This window comes from Alosa alosa, chromosome 1, assembly GCF_017589495.1.
Source record: "Alosa alosa isolate M-15738 ecotype Scorff River chromosome 1, AALO_Geno_1.1, whole genome shotgun sequence".
In the NCBI taxonomy this organism is placed as follows: Eukaryota; Metazoa; Chordata; class Actinopteri; order Clupeiformes; family Clupeidae; genus Alosa; species Alosa alosa.
The window spans coordinates 39,811,890-39,829,583 of record NC_063189.1 but is presented as its reverse complement, the minus strand read 5'-3'; the positions used below and the strand labels follow the sequence as shown (position 1 = coordinate 39,829,583).

General features: G+C 43.9%; 1 protein-coding gene across 1 annotated transcript; it reads left to right on the top strand.

Annotated features, from left to right (window-relative positions):
* The first annotated feature begins 4,320 nt into the window (after positions 1 to 4,320).
* On the top strand, positions 4,321 to 16,615 carry ralbp1 (ralA binding protein 1). Its single transcript, XM_048249669.1, has 9 exons — positions 4,321 to 4,687; positions 6,645 to 7,133; positions 7,762 to 8,111; positions 8,637 to 8,798; positions 8,980 to 9,111; positions 10,796 to 10,906; positions 11,989 to 12,110; positions 13,773 to 13,893; positions 14,099 to 16,615. Exons 1-9 carry the CDS (start codon positions 4,441 to 4,443, stop codon positions 14,405 to 14,407), a joined length of 2,043 nt encoding a protein of 680 aa, XP_048105626.1. The 5' UTR covers positions 4,321 to 4,440; the 3' UTR covers positions 14,408 to 16,615.
* Positions 16,616 to 17,694: the final 1,079 nt, after the last annotated feature.

Genomic DNA, 17,694 nt, shown 5'->3' with positions numbered 1-17,694 from the left:
CATAAGTTTAGTCATCTAGTTCATATGATATTAAGCTTTATTGTCAATGCACAAATTAAATACCAGTAGTCTAAAACAAAATGCCGTTTTACCCAGTGGTGCAAATAACTGACATGTCCAAAAGGGCCTTCATGAAATCGTTTGCTAGACTGTTCATACACATTTTAACGGGCCAAGTTGAAGAGCTACTGTCCGTTATTGTTTGTGCAAATAATATGCTGATTCATGTTCCCTTGCATTTTGCAACTGAGGTCCATGGTTAGTCTGGCTTTCACCAGACCAAGCTCAATCTTTTAAGAAATCGAAAAGGAATCGCCGGCAGATCAGGCTGAGTTCACCCAGCCTAGTCCATTGTAAAGCCCGATAGAAATATTGTTTAATTTTGCAATTGAGATATTCATGCACTGGCCCCTTCCGATTTTCAGAGCTATTCTAAATGCAAAAATGCATAGAGGGAGTTATGACAAAACCGTGACTGTTAACAAACTATAAGCTATATAAGGTAAGCCCTATGCTAGGCCTATTATACACAACATAAATTGTCACTAGGCTATGCTGGCGACCCAAATAAAATCTCCTTTGGGAACCAATGGCTTACAGTATCAAGCGGACTTAAGCTGTCACCTCTTAGCGAAAAGTTAATAGTTTTGCATATCAGTAGTAATACATTTCACGCAGCTGTGTGAATCAATGAGGCGACACTTCTAAATGGAACCCATCCCACTGTACAGTAGCTCAAGGTCTATGGCTAAAGCAGCCATAATGAAAGCGTTATCATTGTTTGGATACTTCACACACACGTGTTTTTTAATCACATAGACTACTACTACCAAGCTGGAATCAAAGCACATCGACTCCTCTCTCACACCCTAAACACGCACTTCGAACAAACAAAAAACGTCTCAGTCTCACGGTATAGCAATAGGCAAAACTGTATTGGACCGGTGTAACGTAGATCACGGGTGCGTTAATAAATCTACATTGCGGCGAGTTGACACAAATTATTCACTTTGACGAATTTATGTAGTTTCAGTCCTAGTTCTATCGAGCTGCCATTGAGAGTGCCCTCACTTTTTCTGTTACTGTCTGATACGGCAACTCTACTGTCCAGCAGATGTTGCAGCTGGGCAAGATAGTCAATACAAATCATTGGATGCAAACTCTCCTCCATTTGTGAGATCTACGAGGCCCCGTATCCACCGGAAAGGCTTAAAGATCCTTCAAGATGAGACTCACCCTGCCAACTCCCTTTTCACCATCTTCCCATCAGGGAGAAGGTTGAGGGCTATTAAGACAAAAACCTCCTGCTTTCTCAACAGCACATACTGCAGAGCCATTAAATCTCTAAACAGCTTTCCATCCCTGAACCAGTATACCACATGAAAAAAGGTTCTCCTAACAAGCCTAATTTGCACATCTCTTTACACTATTTTTACAATACTCTTCTATATGTTTTTATGCCACCCATATTTTATTGATCTATTTATTGTAGTTTGTGGATTTACGCTCTGCATCCCTATGCATCATGTCACTTTAACCTGACATCTCTCACTCTAGCCTCCTGGACTGTCATCCAGGTATGTTGTGAACAGTATGCCTTTTTTATCTGCCTGTGTCAAGTGTGATCCTGTGTTGGATACCGTATATTATTTATATGTTCTATGTCTTTTTTTGTGTCTTTGTTGATGTCCTGAGCACACTGAAGCCAATCCTTAGCAACTTGCACCCAGTTGTATGGCAATAAAGTATTGAAAAATGGGCAAGCGTAAGGATTTGAGCGACTAGAAAAGGCTAGAAAATATGCATTCTGACTGTTCTGACTATTTACATTTTATATATAGTCCCATAATAATACAGATCAAATGTTTATTCATCTCTTTTTCGACTTTGACTTAAGTACTGGTTCCAGTAAGAGCAACTTGAGTGGCTTGTGCCATTGTTGACAACTTGTCTGATATCAAAGCATACAGCTGCTGACATCTTGGAAGTTTATTGTGATAAACACCTGTCACACAGGGTCTACTATGTAGCAGCGACTTCTGATAACATGTAATGGTATAGTGGTCTCATTTCCGAGGGAAATATTGTCACCCCTACCCCTTGCCACTTAGTTTCATGGGATTGGCTCTACGAGGTCTGATGGCCTTAACATTGCAAGCACTGAGTGGTCGGGGGGGATGTTTGGGGGGCCTTGCACAGTAAGCGCTAAAGGGGTCTTGGGGCCCTAGGGTTAGCTCACGTTAGAAGCACCAGAGGCCTTTCGGGCCCACTCAGAGCCCCGATGTTCAACCTCCTTCAGACAACTTGGGCATTTCAATGCTTGCGGCCTGTGGCTTGGAGGCCCTCTCCCAGATAGCAAAATTAATCTGGCCCACATCTGGGCCACACCCTTGCTCAGTGTCCTCAGTGTTGGCCCACTTCTGGCTGGGTGCCCGGCTATATACACTGGCTCACTCACTGAAAACTGCCTCGCATGGTTTCTGTTGGCCCAAGTCCGGCCAATACACTGTGAAATGACTCTCATGGTGCTGGAGTTTCATTGACTGACATGGGATTTTCCAAATTAAAAAGCTGATAAAAGCCATTCCCCACTGGAACTTCACTTGCTTTTTGAACTGGCATACCACCCTAAAAAGTAAAATGATCCGCTATGATGCCTAATTCTATAGGTAACCTACACATGCTGCAGTCTGTTGAATGCAAATTAACCAAAACTATGCATAACACTATTAAGTGCATTAATTATATGTCCCAAAGTGTGCACATGTTGCACTTACAGGTACACTGTGTGTACTACAAATTAACTTGCCCCTCATAAGATACCGCTAGAAAGCGAACCAAAAAGTTCTGAAATGATGTTTCAGTCTCTGGATACATTTGTTTCTTTCGGCTTACAGTTGTTCCTTCGCTTATAACTCCTTGCACCAATCAGAGACAGTTTAAATTAATAATGGATGAAGGGAGTTGTAGTTAAACATGGCAACGGTGTGGTCTGATAATAGTGCAACAAAGCATTTGAGGAACTACATTTCCCGAAGGTGATCTCGGGGTTGCGAACTGCTCACGCTCAGTTCAGATAAGCACGTAAACAGGCGTCAGGAAGCTTGTCTTTGAACATTTCCTAACAGGTTCGTATTTCCATTTCTTAAACAGCCTCGGCTATTCACGAAATAATAAACCTAGCATCGAATTTATTTGTTTAATTTCAATAATATACAGTTTAAAATTACCTGTGAGTTGCTATTCCAAAGACATCGTACTGTTAAGCCTTTACAAATGTTGTTAGCATACAAGCTGGCTAGCTGACGGTGGCTTAACTTACTCATTGACTTGCCATACTTATCGTCAGCTAGACTGCCAGGAGGCAAGACAATCAGCATATCTGGCCATATAAAACGACTATGCCAATCTATGACTTCGTGCTATAGTATGCCAATAATATGTGCTCTTCTGTAGGCTAACGTTGCTTGGTCAGTTACTCAGGCTCTCTGGGCATTTCCTGCATGTTATCGGACATAAAGCTAACATGCCTACGAATCCTGTAACACAGCATTTGCAAATAGCGAACCGAATTTTGGAATGGAATGAGTTATTTTCTATATGGACCGACACGTGTCGTGCTTGTTGCAATTCATTCAAGTCATTTTAGACCAATTTTCTGCACATTTGCTGGTAACTTAGCAAAAGCTATCACAAATGACGCTTAGTGGCTCTTCCTTTTGACGTCTCCATTTCCTCTTCAGTGACAGTAGAGAATTGATAGCAGGAACTTCCTTTTTAGCACTTAATGACACTGTAGTTGTTAATAACGCATTCCGTCGTTATTACCGTGAGAAAATATTACGTAACTTGGGCTAGTTGTGTTTCCATTGAAATGGGTTGTTATATCAGGTACGCTGTGTGAATCTATCCACTGCATCTCTGGGAAAAGTATATACTGTAAACAAAGGATGCTAGGGTGTTGACATGTAGCTCCATCTGCTGGTGGAGGCATAATCATTTGAAACAGATGCAGGGGCTTCACACAGCACGGATAGTGGAGGGCTTAACACTAGGTGGCGATGTCGTTTCCTTCTGGTAGACTTCAGGACAGTGGGTGTTTTGCAATTTTATGTTCCTGCTATTGGACTAGAAAGTTATGTACCAAATCTTGTCACAGTATTGACCTTAAATTTACTGATGTGTTCATGGCTGCTACTGCCTCTGCCTATTTGATCAGTGTGATTGTGCAAATACAGTATGTTGGTGCGTGGGCGGTGGAAGCATTCTGTATGTTCTGTGTTTGTTTATATTTGTATCCCTTCGTGATTGTGTCTCCAGGTGTCATGGCAAGGTGATGCCCTCCTCAACCCCCCCCCCCCTCCCCCCCCCCGGTTTGAACCCTGATCTTTTGAATCAGCCAATCCCAAAGCAGCATCAGTGTCTGGCCAGCCAGCAGCCATGACTGAGTGCTTCCTGCCACCCAGCAGCAGCCCGGCGGAGCAGCGTCGCTCCGAGCACCCGGGCGGCGTGGCGCGCACGCCCAGCTCCGAGGAGATCAGCCCAACAAAGTTCCCAGGGCTCTACCGCACCGGCGAGCCCTCACCCCCCCACGACGGCTCTCACCACGACCCCCCTGACGCTGCGTCTGACGAGGACAAGGAGCACAGCCGCAAGAAGAACAAGTTCAAGAAGAAGGAGAAGAGAAGTAAGCAGCAGCAGCAGGGCTAACTCTGTGTGCCTTAACAGAGCTTCTTATGGTCTATTTAATGTTTTAAATATGACGTAGATCACGCCAGAACTAAGCATGTTGGTTGACAATGGAGTCATGACTCATGAATACGATGTGCTTACTTTTCACCTGTCATCTTTCTCCGGCTTGTTGGTACAGATTTGCAGTACTTTTTCTGGTGATAGTGCAACAGCAGTAAGATCACCGTAATATATAGACTGCCCTGACCAGGCATGTCTCAAATGGCCGAGTGATTGCTCCAGAAGATCTGTTAAAGACAGAAAATAATACATACTGTATAGTAATCTCATAAGAAAAAACACACTTGTTGTACTGTAAATGCAAGCTATTTTTAAAAACAAACTAGACAGCTAGACACAAGCTGACAGTTGTATGGTGGTTATGTGAGCAACAGAACACAGAAACACCATACTGACTGAAGCTTATGGGGACGTGGACAAATCCTCTGTTTATGTGAAGGCATTGAGTACTGGACACTGGCACATGTTTACTACCACTGAGCCCAGCTGTCACACTGGGAAATTCTGTGGTTATCTTAAAGGTTGTCAAAGCATTGTGCGCACATTGCTCAGTGTTTATCTTAGCCTTATCCACTGCCACAGAGTGTTTTTACATTTGCCCAATTCTTGTGCTGTGGGCTGCCAGCCAGCCTGACTGTAGTACACACCATCCCCTCTCCCCAAACATGGGGTTAGGATCCCCTCCCTCTGTGCAGGTTTGCCTCCCAGCTAGCCAGCATGTCCTGCTTTATCAGGCTATTAGTTTCTACAGCTTTATTTAGCCCTTACCCCCTCCCTACTGCAGCCAATGGCGTCAAGGGAGGAAGCTGATTGACGTTTTTGGGGCACACCCAGGCCCCAGGGCTGCAGAGACGCTACAAGGTGTGTGTGTGTGTGTGTGTGTGTGTGTTTTGGGGGGGTGGGGGGAGGGGTTTAGAGGCTTGGCCCAACCCAAACACAGGGATACTGTTCGGTCCAGCCCTGCCGGGTCCCAGCCCAGCCCCCGCTGGACTCCTGGACCAGCAGCCGTGAGCGGAGGATGGCTTGAGGCAGCGCTGGGGCTCCTGCACTCTGATTAATATTACTGATCGAGTCTGCAGCACGGCACAGCAAGACCTGCAGAGTGAGAGAGGGAGAGGGGGAGGGGAGGAGGAGAGATGGATGGATACAGGAAGATAAAGAGGGAGGTAGTGAGGGATGAAGGATGAAGGGAGATGGGGGTCAGGCTATGGTGGAGAGAGGATCACTATAAAAAGGACTCGGTACTACAATGTGGGCCCTGGGAATAGAGCTAAATTTAAGACTGACCTCTTTTTGCAGTATTCCCTTCTTTCTCTCTCTGTCTCTCTCTCTTTCTCCTTCTCTGTCCTACTATTGTGCCCTTCTCAGTATGTTTATCAGCAGATGGAGAGAGGGAAGGACAGAGGTGTGAGGTAGAGCGTCTCTTGCTCTCTTTCTCTCTTTCCTCTCTCTTTCTCTCTGCTTGGTTCAGAGTAGAGAATTATTTGAACACTTAACTTATCTTCTCTCCTTTTCTCTTCTCCTCACCCACAATCTCCTCTCCTTCTCTTCTTCATCCTCTGTTTTTCACTCCTTTCCTTCTCTACTCCTCTTCCTCCTCTCCTCTTATCCTTTCCTCCTCATCCTCTTCTGTTTTCCTCTCCCTCTGTCTACTCTCCTCACCTGCTATCTCTATTCCTCTCATTTTCTCCCTCTCATTACTCTTTCTCCTTCTCTTTTCTCATCCATTCCTCTTCATCCTCTCTTCTCCATTCTGCCTCCCCTCCTGACCTGCTATTTCAACTCTTCCCCCTTCCTGTCCTTTTCTCTTCCTCTCCTCCTCATCCTCTCTCGTACTCTTTTCCCCGTTTTTCTTTACTTCTTTCCCCTTGTCTCCCCCTCTCCCACCTCAGCGGAGGGCTACGCAGCGTTCCAGGAGGACAGCTCGGCAGATGAAGCGGAGAGCCCGTCCAAGATGAAGCGGTCTAAGGGCATCCATGTGTTCAAGAAGCCCAGCTTCTCCAAGCGCAAGGAGAAGGACTTCAAGGTCAAGGAGAAGCTGCCCAAGGACGACAAGAAGGACAAGGAGAAGGACAAGGACAAGAAGTCCAAGGACCTGACGGCCGCCGACGTGGTCAAGCAGTGGAAGGAGAAGAAGAAGAAGAACAAGAACAAGAGTGGCAGCAGCGGCGGCGGAGCGGTGGTCAGTGGAGGCGAGCCGGAACCGAGTGCCCCGGAGACTGTTGCCACAGCGATCCGGCCCATTTTCGGCGCGCCACTGGATGAGGCGGTTCGGCGTACAGCGCTCTATGATGGCATCCCGCTGCCTGCCGTCTTCCGCGAGTGCATCGACTATGTGGAGAGTTACGGCATGAAGTGTGAAGGCATCTACCGCGTCTCAGGTACACAGCACATACACACACCACATCTCTGACTACATACAGACACACACACACACACATAGTCCACATCGCAGACCACACACACCACACCACATTACTGTAGCTGAATTGATTTGTTTGTACAGTGTAGTTAAATGTGTATAAATGAACCCCTGCTTTGCTACTACTACGTTGTTATGATATGCTACAGTATAGTGCTGTAATATTGAGAGCTGCTGGCTTTTTTTCGTGAAGTATTTTCTATTCAAACTTAGTTCAGGATGGAAGATGCCACATTTTGTTTGCACTCATAATTCACAGAAGCACAGTGTTATTTTCATACATTCGTTCATGAAAAGAGTACGTTTGACTAGCATGACTATAAGACGACTTGACTACAGAAAGTCACAATTTATGTCTGGAGTGTTCTTGTGCTCTCTCAGCTCATTCTATTAGAAGTAAAATAACACGTTGGGCTGTTAGCTTCACTATGAGACTACTTGACTACAGACTACAGAAGTCATTCATACAACATTGATTCATGAAATGTGTTGTTGTCGTGGTGACCTGCTCATCCTGCTATGACTGACTTTTGATCTCTGATTAACCTCTGACCCCTCCCTCCCCCCCCCCTCTGGTTCATCACAAGGCATGAAGTCGAAAGTGGACGAGCTGAAGGCGGCGTATGACCGCGAGGAGTGCCCATGCCTGGAGGAGTACGACCCGCACACAGTGGCCAGCCTGCTGAAGCAGTACCTGCGCGAGCTGCCCGACGGTCTGCTGGGCCGCCCCGCCGCCGCCCGCCTGGAGGAGGCCTGCGGCCGGCCCGCCGAATCCGAGCGCCTGGCCGAGTGCCAGCGGGCGCTGGCCGAGGTGCCTGAGCCGGCGCGGCTCTTGCTAGCCTGGCTGGTCACGCACATGGACCACGTGATCGCCCGCGAGGCTGACACTAAGATGAACATTCAGAACATCTCCATTGTGCTCAACCCCACCGTCCAGGTACATGCCAAGGGGGACGACACGCATACATACATACACACACACACACACACACACACACACCCACTCACAGGCCAGTGAGTCAAACAACGTCCAGTCTGGGAGGGATGTAGAGAAACTAGATATCACCTTCACTCAGAGAGAGGGGGAGAGAAAGAATGAGACAGGCTGAGGCTTAACCCAGTATTTATGTGTTTAACCACTGCAAAACAGTCCACAAGTATTACATCCTCAACCTAAAAACAGACAGACCATGTAAGCATACAGACCATAGTGCAGCAAGAGAGAGAATGCACAACTCGCACCAAAAAGTTAACCTGAGAGAGAGAGAAAGGAGGTCGAAAAAAGAAATTGGAAAAGAAGGATCATTACATGTAAATTTCTGCAGTCCTTAACCTTTTTCTTCACTGCCTTGTCCACCCCATCTGCCATCTTTTCTCTCTGCACTCCTTGCATCTCTCCCCCTCTCCCCCTCCATCTCTCCCCCTCTCCCCCTCCATCTCTCAACCCCCCTCCCCGGTGTAGATCGGGAACCGCGTTCTGTACCTGTTGTTCACACATGTGCGGGAGCTGTTTGGGGAGGTGGTGCTGAAGCCCGTGGTGCGTCCGCTCCGCTGGTCCAACATGGCCACCATGCCAGCGCTGCCAGAGACGCAGGAGAGCATCAAAGAAGAGATCAGACGACAGGTAAACAAGCACACGCAAACTTACACACAAAAGCTTACACACATTCACACACTTAGACTCACACTTAGACTCATACGCAAACTAACACACGTACACACACTTCACTTAAAGGGAAAGTCAAATTTTGTCTCAGTGCCCATCTTGCGTGTGTGTGTGTGTGTGTGTGTGTGTGTGTGTGTAGGAGTTCCTGTTGAACTGCCTGCACAGAGATCTGCAGGCCGGAGTGAAGGATCTGTCCAAAGAGGAGAGATTGTGGGAGGTGCAGCGTATCCTCACTGCACTCAAGCGCAAGTTACGAGAGGCCAAAAGACAGGTACACATATACACACACACACAAATTAGTGTTAATTTTGTCACCTATTTCTTAGTCATTTCTTAGTCAAGTCTTAGTCTTGTGACGAAATGACCTTTTTAGTCTTTGTCATATTTAGTCATTCAAATATCATTTTTGTTAGTCAAGTTTTAGTTGACTAAAAGTCTCATCATTTTAGTCTAGTTTTAGTCAAAAGAAAACTAAAGGTAGCTTAGTCTTAGTCTGTTTTAGTAAATAACATTTTAGTCTTTTTTTTATAACAAATTATTTCTGATTACCATTTCAGTCAAATAGTGTTTCACACATCTCAATTTTCCAACAATATTGTGTGTCCACAGGGTTACTCGTCTGTTATAATTACTCATTCTGATTTTTTGTCAGTCAGTATGTTTACATGCACAGGTAAGTCGAGCTACAGTTATAGCTCGGCTGGGATTTGACCATAGACAGTAAAAGATTTGACTGGACCACTGTCATATTCGTAGACCAGTGTTTCTCAAAGTGTGGTCCGGGGATCACTGGTGGTCCGCAAGGTATCCCAAGTAGTCCGCGAAAGCAGACGTGGGTAAAATATAATATAGATGAGTTGTTTGCAATATTGAACCAACTTGTATGTAAAAACAGTTCTGCAACTAAGATATGCCAGTTTAAATCATACAGTATGAATCCACACAATAAGCAAAGTACAAAGACAATGCAAGATGGTTCAGTAGGCCTATTGTGTAGACTAATTATAGGCTACTGTTGAAGTAGGTCTAATCTTTTTTCTTTTTTAGATAGGGTTAGTTAAGTGGTCCTGAAACTGAAAAAGGTTTGTGAAACACTGTCATAGGCCAAAGTATTAATGTTTTACTCTGCCTCGCTAGATGGCATATATGCCAAACACAACACATTCCCCAAACAGACTCTCCATCTTAGCCATAGCTAACTTGCTAGCTTAACTTTCCATATTAGCTTACTTGCTAGCAAACTTTGCATCATCAGTCTAACTAGTTAAATAGTTGACATTACATGATAAACATTTTCGTATGGACATTCTGGGGATGTTAATTTGTATGAGAGAAGCTTCAACTTCTGGGTATGTAGCATTGTGGCATAAAGCTTAGGTAGTTAGCTTGCTAACTCTGGCAGAAATCTCCAGTGTTCTTGTTCCATGTAGTTTCGTTTGCAGCCACAGGGTTGCAGCAACAGCACGACTAGCCTACAGGAAAGCTGCTTATGAACTCATTCGAATATTTTGAAAAAACTTAACAGCTAGATATTCTGTCTTCTCATTTTGTAGACGAAAATGAAGAGAGATTTTATCTTAGTTTTTATTTCATGCAAAACATTTTAGTCTCGTCTTTTTTTCACAACAATAATGCATCTTAAGATAGTCTTAGTCAGTGTTTCAGGACATTACTGCCGTCTCGTCATCGTCTCGTCTTAGTCATGAAAAAAAAGGTTGTTGACGAACATATTTTTCTCTCGTCTCGTCTGACGAAATTAACACTAACACAAATACAATCAACCCTAAAACGAGTATGGAAAGAGAAGGTCAACAGAAGGCTATGGAAATACAGAAAAACAAAAAAACTAAAAGTTACAGTGGGCACTACCCTCTAGGTTATGGAAATATGCACGAAAACACACACTGTGTCCCTCATTTCCTGTGTGTGTGTGTGTGCGTGCGCGTGCGCTGTAGGAGTGTGAGACTAAGATCGCACAGGAGATCGCCAGCCTGTCCAAAGAGGACGTCTCTAAAGAGGAGATGACCGAGAACGAGGAGGAGGTCATCAACATCCTGCTGGCGCAGGTCAGGACTCAGACACACACACACACACACACACACACACACACACACACACACACACAGCTCTAGTCTCTTCCCTTCTCTTTTCTTCTATTCTCCTTTTTTCTGTCAGTCTGTGTGTGTGTGTGTGTGTGTGTGTGTGTGTGTGTGTGTGTGTTTGTCTTTTCAGCTTTCTCTCTCTCTCTCTCCTTTCCTTTCTGCACCTCTCGTTTTGTTGATGTCCTAGTTTTCCCACCTCTCCTGTTTTCTCATTTCCACTGTCTTAGTTATGTCTGTGATTCCCAAAGAGTGTGTTGCTCTTGTGTTCAGTTTCAATGTGACCATACTCCATAGATATCTGACGGTACGTTTCCACACAGCGAAACACCTTGCAAATTTCACCCAGTGAAAGGGCGAAACAGCAAAACAGTATTGGCTGCAATCGGTGCCAGGCGAGGTATCAGCTCGTTCAAAAGTTACAGGGGTCTTTATGCCTCAACTAAGTTTATGTCGCCTATAAACATCAATTCATGTTCATAGAAACAACGTCACAAACACAATATATTTCATACCTGTGTTGTAGCATGTAGCCTAGCCACCTGGCCAGGCTTACAATGAAATGCAATGTCCGGAAATGCTAGCGGTTGGCCTGTCGGCTACCTGGAAAGTTTTGAGTGTTTAACTAACATCTAGAGTGGTTTATTAGCCATGACTAAGTTTGTGTGACGTATGAACCAGAATATGTCTTGATACAAGCACCAATGTTCATCCAGAAACCTTTTAATCACATAGCCTACATGTTTTCATGTTACAGCTGTGGCAGCCTCCAGTTAGACTCAAGCACCAAACACAAACACGCAACTAATTGGTTCTCGAGTGGTCCTTTCGCCAACTTTGTTTCGCTTGCCTCGGCCATTCGCTCTCATTTCGCCCAATCAGGGTGGATTTCGCCTCCATGCAATCTCAATGAGAGCGAAGCGAAATTTTGCTGTGTGGAAACGTACCGTTAGATGCTGTAGGCAAGGCTCCAGGGTGTGGTTTATATTGGCACTGCCATTTATGTTGGCATCACTAATGTGTTTGTGTGTGTGTGTGTGTGTGTGCAGGAGAATGAGCTCCTGACAGAGCAGGAAGAGTTGATATCTCTGGAGCAGGTGCTGCGGCGACAAATCGTCACGGAGAAGGAGGAGATTGAGAGGCTCCGTGCAGAGATCGCTGACATTCAGAGGTACCCACAAACACACAGAGTTGGGGATGGAGAGAGTTCACACACACACACACACACACACACACACACACACACACACACACAAAGAGTTGGACAGGGTTCTCACGGGTCATGGAATATCTGGAATATCATGGAAATCTGATGAAGTCTATTCCAGACATGCAAAGTCAAGGAATTTTATCATTTGTGGGGCAAAGTCATGGATTATCAGGGAATTTTGTTGTAGCAGTTTTAAAATGTAAATCAGGTCTTTGAACCAGAATTATTTCCCAATTGGTTTGTTCTGAACAGAAACAGTATTTTAACGTTTCCGGTTTTCGGTTCAACCCTAAAATGGACGTTCCTGAACCGGTTAGAACAAAAAATAAAGTTCCCGAACCGGTTAATAACGTTCCATGTCAGCTGCGGGACATATAAATAAGTAGGCTGATCATTAGGACTTTATATTGTATTATATTGTTAGTCTACATAATTTTCCTTAAGTCTCTGTCCTGTCATCAAACAATAAAAATCACTATAGGCTACATTATGTAAGCGGCATAACTGTAATTCTGGCATGCCTACATTTCAGTATTAAAGCCTACATGAAGACAAGGAACATTTCTGCCATGTTGTTTATTGGCAAACAACTGAACATACCCATTATACTTTTTACATAGCTCAATTGGTGCAAATGACAAATAGGGCAGGCTGTCATTGAGAACTTGACCAAACCTGGCCAGGGCCAAATCAGTGCATTTGTTTCTCTTGTGTCATCAAACAATACAAAACCACCAAGCATTACAGAAGCATCACTGTAATTCTTACATCCATCCAAAATTCTGTGCAACTCACTTAGCTAAATCTGTGCAAATACTGTAACTGGATTATGGTAGGCTGCCATTGTGAACATCAATTGGCCAAACCTGGTCAGGGCTCAATCAGTGCATTTTTGTCTCTTTATGTCATCAGACAATATAAAACCACATTGGTGTGTACATAGCTGCCATTGTGAATATCAATCTTATAAACAAATGCCTAAAACCATGTCAGGGCCCAGAGGGAAATGAAAAATAATTATGCCTGTACAGCTGACGGCAAGCTTCTCTATAACATTTCTCTCGATGAGTGAACGACCGGAAGTGAACCTCACCAAGTCATATTGCACAGAAATCTTGTCAAAGAACGAAAAAATAACGGTATTAACCGGTTACCTTTATTTTAGATAAACGTTTCTGTTCCGGAACATAAAATTTTTTAAAGTTTCTGGGTTCGTTTCTGGTCCTAGCAAAACATCAACGTTTCTGGTTTTCGTTTTCGTTTCATGAACCAGTTCAAAGCCTTGATGCAAATATATTTCCACACATTATTGGTGTATATCTGGTAATTAGATTTACTGCTTGCTTAAACTTTGTTTATTCAAAGCCCATTTATTCATCTCTCACTCTAAAAAAAAGTCAAAGATTCTTGACCGCTATGTGGCTGGTATGTTGTATGATTCATTCTATAGTAGGTCATGGAAATTCAGGTTTTTCGTCATTGAAAGGAAAAAGTCATGCAATTTTACATCTGACTTAGAGTGGGAACCCTGGTTGGAGATGGAGAGAGTTCATGCATGAGATTGCACCCAGAAGTACACAGACACTCACACTCATGCCCTCCCTCCTGTCTACACACACATAGTCGTCAGCAGGGTCGCAGTGAGACAGAGGAGTACTCCTCGGACAGCGAGAGTGAGAGTGAAGATGAAGAGGAGCTGCAACTCATCCTGGAGGACCTGCAGAAGCAGAACGAGGAGCTGGAGGTGTGTGTGTGTGTGTGTGTGTGTGTGTGTGTGTGTGTGTGTGAGAGAGAGAGAGAGATGGTATCATCTGTGTGACTGCATAGGTATGTGAATGGAAGTTTAGGGTTGCCTGTATTTGTCTCTGTCTGACTGTTTGTGTGTGATGATGATGATCAATCTGTTCAAATAAGTGTTCTGCTGAATGACTGACTTTCTGTGTGTGTAGAATAAGAACACCCATCTGAACCAGGCCATCCATGAGGAGCAGGAGGCCATCTTGGAGCTGCGTGTCCAGCTTCGTCTCCTCCAGAGTCACAAGCCCATCTCAGCCGCTGAGCAGGCCCCACCTACCCAGCCCAGCCCTGATGACGCCATCGCTGCCCCATCTGTCGCCATGGCAGCCAGTGCCACCCCAGGGGTGGGAGGGGTGGTGGGCGAGGGCGTTGTGGCAGCTGTCGCTACGGTGAATGGGAAGCCAGTGAAAGATAGCCTGAAGCCATCGCCTAGTAAGGACAGGAGAGAGAACAACATGTGAAGCACTTCAGAAACTACAAGACCCATCATGCCCCAGCTTAAAAAAAGTTCCTCACCTGCCTCCATTCTCCTGCCAAGCCCCTAATACACACACATACACAGTGTTTTGTATAGGAAGGCAGAGATGAATGGGTGATTACACTGATGGCCACCTCCTGAATGGAGTGTGTGTGTGTGTGTGTGTGTGTGTGTGTGTGTGTGTGTGTGTGTGAAGTAAAGTGATTATCACTGTGTTCACTCTGTGAGTGCAGGTGTTTTGGAGGGGACCGATCCAACTTGTTTATGTTGGGTTAGGTGGCCTGTGTTGGTGCCTGTGGGTCCAGCCTCGGGGTTGAGACTACACCTTCGAGCTCTGAGATTCAGCAGCTCACTCTTGCCTCCTAGCACTGGTGCATCAGCATTAGAGCGCCAGAGAATGGCATCTTTCCCCCAATTGAAATACTTCCTGTGATTCATTGATTAGCTCAGCTTGCCTGCTACAGTGGAACTCACTTCTTTTTAGGGTCAGTGAGTAGTACCCCCACCCCCTGTGGCTCTTTTAGCAGAATAGGCCTGATCAAGTGATCACAGAATTTACAAACAGACAAAGCTATGAGATCCCCTTATGATGATTTATGTAAACCACTGTGCCATAAACAATGAAGACAGAAAGAAAAAAATGCACAATAATGACCCTTAAAAACAATGAAGAGATCCTTAACTGACTGCAATATGTACTTAATCAAAGTAATCTAAAGATAAATCAATTTTGTTGATGTATTTGTATAAAATAGCATTTTTAAAAGATATATATATATCTATATATATATATATATCATTAACATATATGAATATAACTTGCTGTATAACCTATATACTTATTTGGCGCCATTCCTAAAGTGAAATGAAGCTCCAAAGTGAAATGGGGCCATTTGTAGTTTAAGATCTAAATGATCCAGGAACAGAGAACTGATGTTTTTCTTTTGTTTTTTTGTCTGGCTGCATACCTAATGTCTCACAATCAATGTGTCATTTGTCATTTCATGTGTTTCTGATGCACTAGCAGCATTTAAAGTGAGAAGTAGTGCAGTTAGTAAGAGCATGAAGTCCGTCTGTGATTATCTTCTCATCTTTACTGTTGACTAATGATGACTCCCAGATAGCTGTGACCCTTGGGTAGGATCATGTAAAAGTTAACTTAGACTAAGTGGTTATCTGAGTTAACTGAATTAACCAGGCTTGTCACTGAACGGTATACCTGGAATACTCCCAGAACTTTGGGCTGTCCATACGAGCCTGGTGATCATCTCAGCTGTTACAGTGCATTAATGCATTGGTGACCAAGTCCAGTACAGTTTCTGCTGCACCTAAAAAAATCCAATCCTTTCAATGCTTTTCTCACACCTGATCAATCCTGCACTTAAACAATATCCTGTGCTTTTCCATTATGATTTTCCATTCAAAGGGCAGCAGTTGAAATGATCAGTCCTGGCTTGGCCTGGATGTGCGGATGAGAGATGGCTACGCCCTGTTTTGTTGTGTCCATACATTTGCTTTCTTTTGATTGTTTCTGTTGTTTAGTGTTCCTTTCTCTTTTTTTCTTGCGGGTGAGCATGCAAGTCATGAAGTGCGCCATGACTCTGCCTGTGTTTCTACTGGAAGATATCAAACTAGAATGATGCTTTGTTGTCACTAATGCTGCATAGCCTGCTGAAGAATCTCCTGTATGTATGTATGTATGTATGTATGTATGTATGTATGTATGTATGTATGTATGTATGTATGTATGAATGTATGTATGTATGTATGTGTGAATAAATTGACGCAAACTGCATGGCTGAGTGGTTGACTTAAAATGGGTCGATTTTCTGATGCTGGTCCCGAAGTGGATCCTGGATGGATCAGAACAGAATTCAGTGTATTGCTGCCATTGCATGGATATCTGTGTTAGAGACATACTGATCGACTAACTGTTAAAAGTATTTTTTTTTTGCTAGCCCATCTGGCCGATAGAATAACATTGTCCATCTCTGACAGAGCCCTTAAGAACCCTTGATGTTTGTCATGGTGATTGTATGACAACTCATTGCAACTGAAATTACCTATGCTGTGTTAAGATCTTTACTTTTTTTAAATTAATTTTTCATAATGTTTTTACTGGCTTTTTGTAGCTTCTCTGTTTCCGGTTATGACTTTACAGAGCTGATGAATAAAGTGTATGTCTGAGAAATGCTGTTTTTTTGTTAAGTTTAAAAAACAAAAAAAAAAAAAAAACAATTAGATTGATGACAGTGGGTTTGAAAGCTGTTGTATTTCTGTGTGTACTGTGCTTAACTATAGCCTTCTCTTGCAAAGGCAGACCTATCCAGCACATTGTCATTGAATCGTATTATACAATGGCATGGGGACATGACTAGATCCAACAGCATACATCTGTTTGAGTTTCATTCAGATTTACTAGGGAATGGTCGCCATTATTGTGTTGGCCTTTGAATGAACCCAAAGAATGCTGCACCCAAAGGATAACCAGACCAGTGTGGGGTGCTGCACTGCACTCTTTGATGGCTTTCATGGCTGCTGACTATCAACATGATTTATTTCTGAATCATAATCACCTTTATCTATGGAGAGCCTCCTTAGTAGGGTAGACCTGCAGTATGTGAGTTTATATGAACTCACTATATGGCTGTTATAATCTGTAATGTTCAGCTACTCTAACTGTCTTATGTTTTTATAGTTTATAAAAAAAAGTGGCAGTAATATTGATGCTCAAATGCATTGCTAATGAAAAACGAAATTCAACCCTGATTGAGAACTAATATTTGTATTTGGTGGTGCTAAAGATGCGTCAACCACTCTAAAGGTAACTAGGCTACTCTATGGTGGGATGAAGACATGGGGACACATTGATGTAAATCCATTATTGAAATTCCTATCCAAACATGCCGTCATGCAACTTTTACGAAAATGACCCCTGATACCCATCCTATCTAAGCTGATGTATGCGCTTTGCGTAAAAGTTGGCCCACATATGCGCGCATGGGTTATCCAAAAAAGTGATCAATTGCAATCGAAAAAACACCAAAAACAAACAAACCACAAAATCTTTCTGTAACTGACTGAGAATTTTCACCTGGCTGCATCACACGGCCCTTATGTGACCTACTTTTATTAAGGCTACAGCCTGCTTTATGTCTGCATTCCATATTGCTGACCGCTCTAACCTAGTGAGACGACCCGCCGCTTAGGAATGCGGAATCGGCGCTCAGGCTAACTAGGGTTGTCATATAGTTAATGGCAGAAAATAAT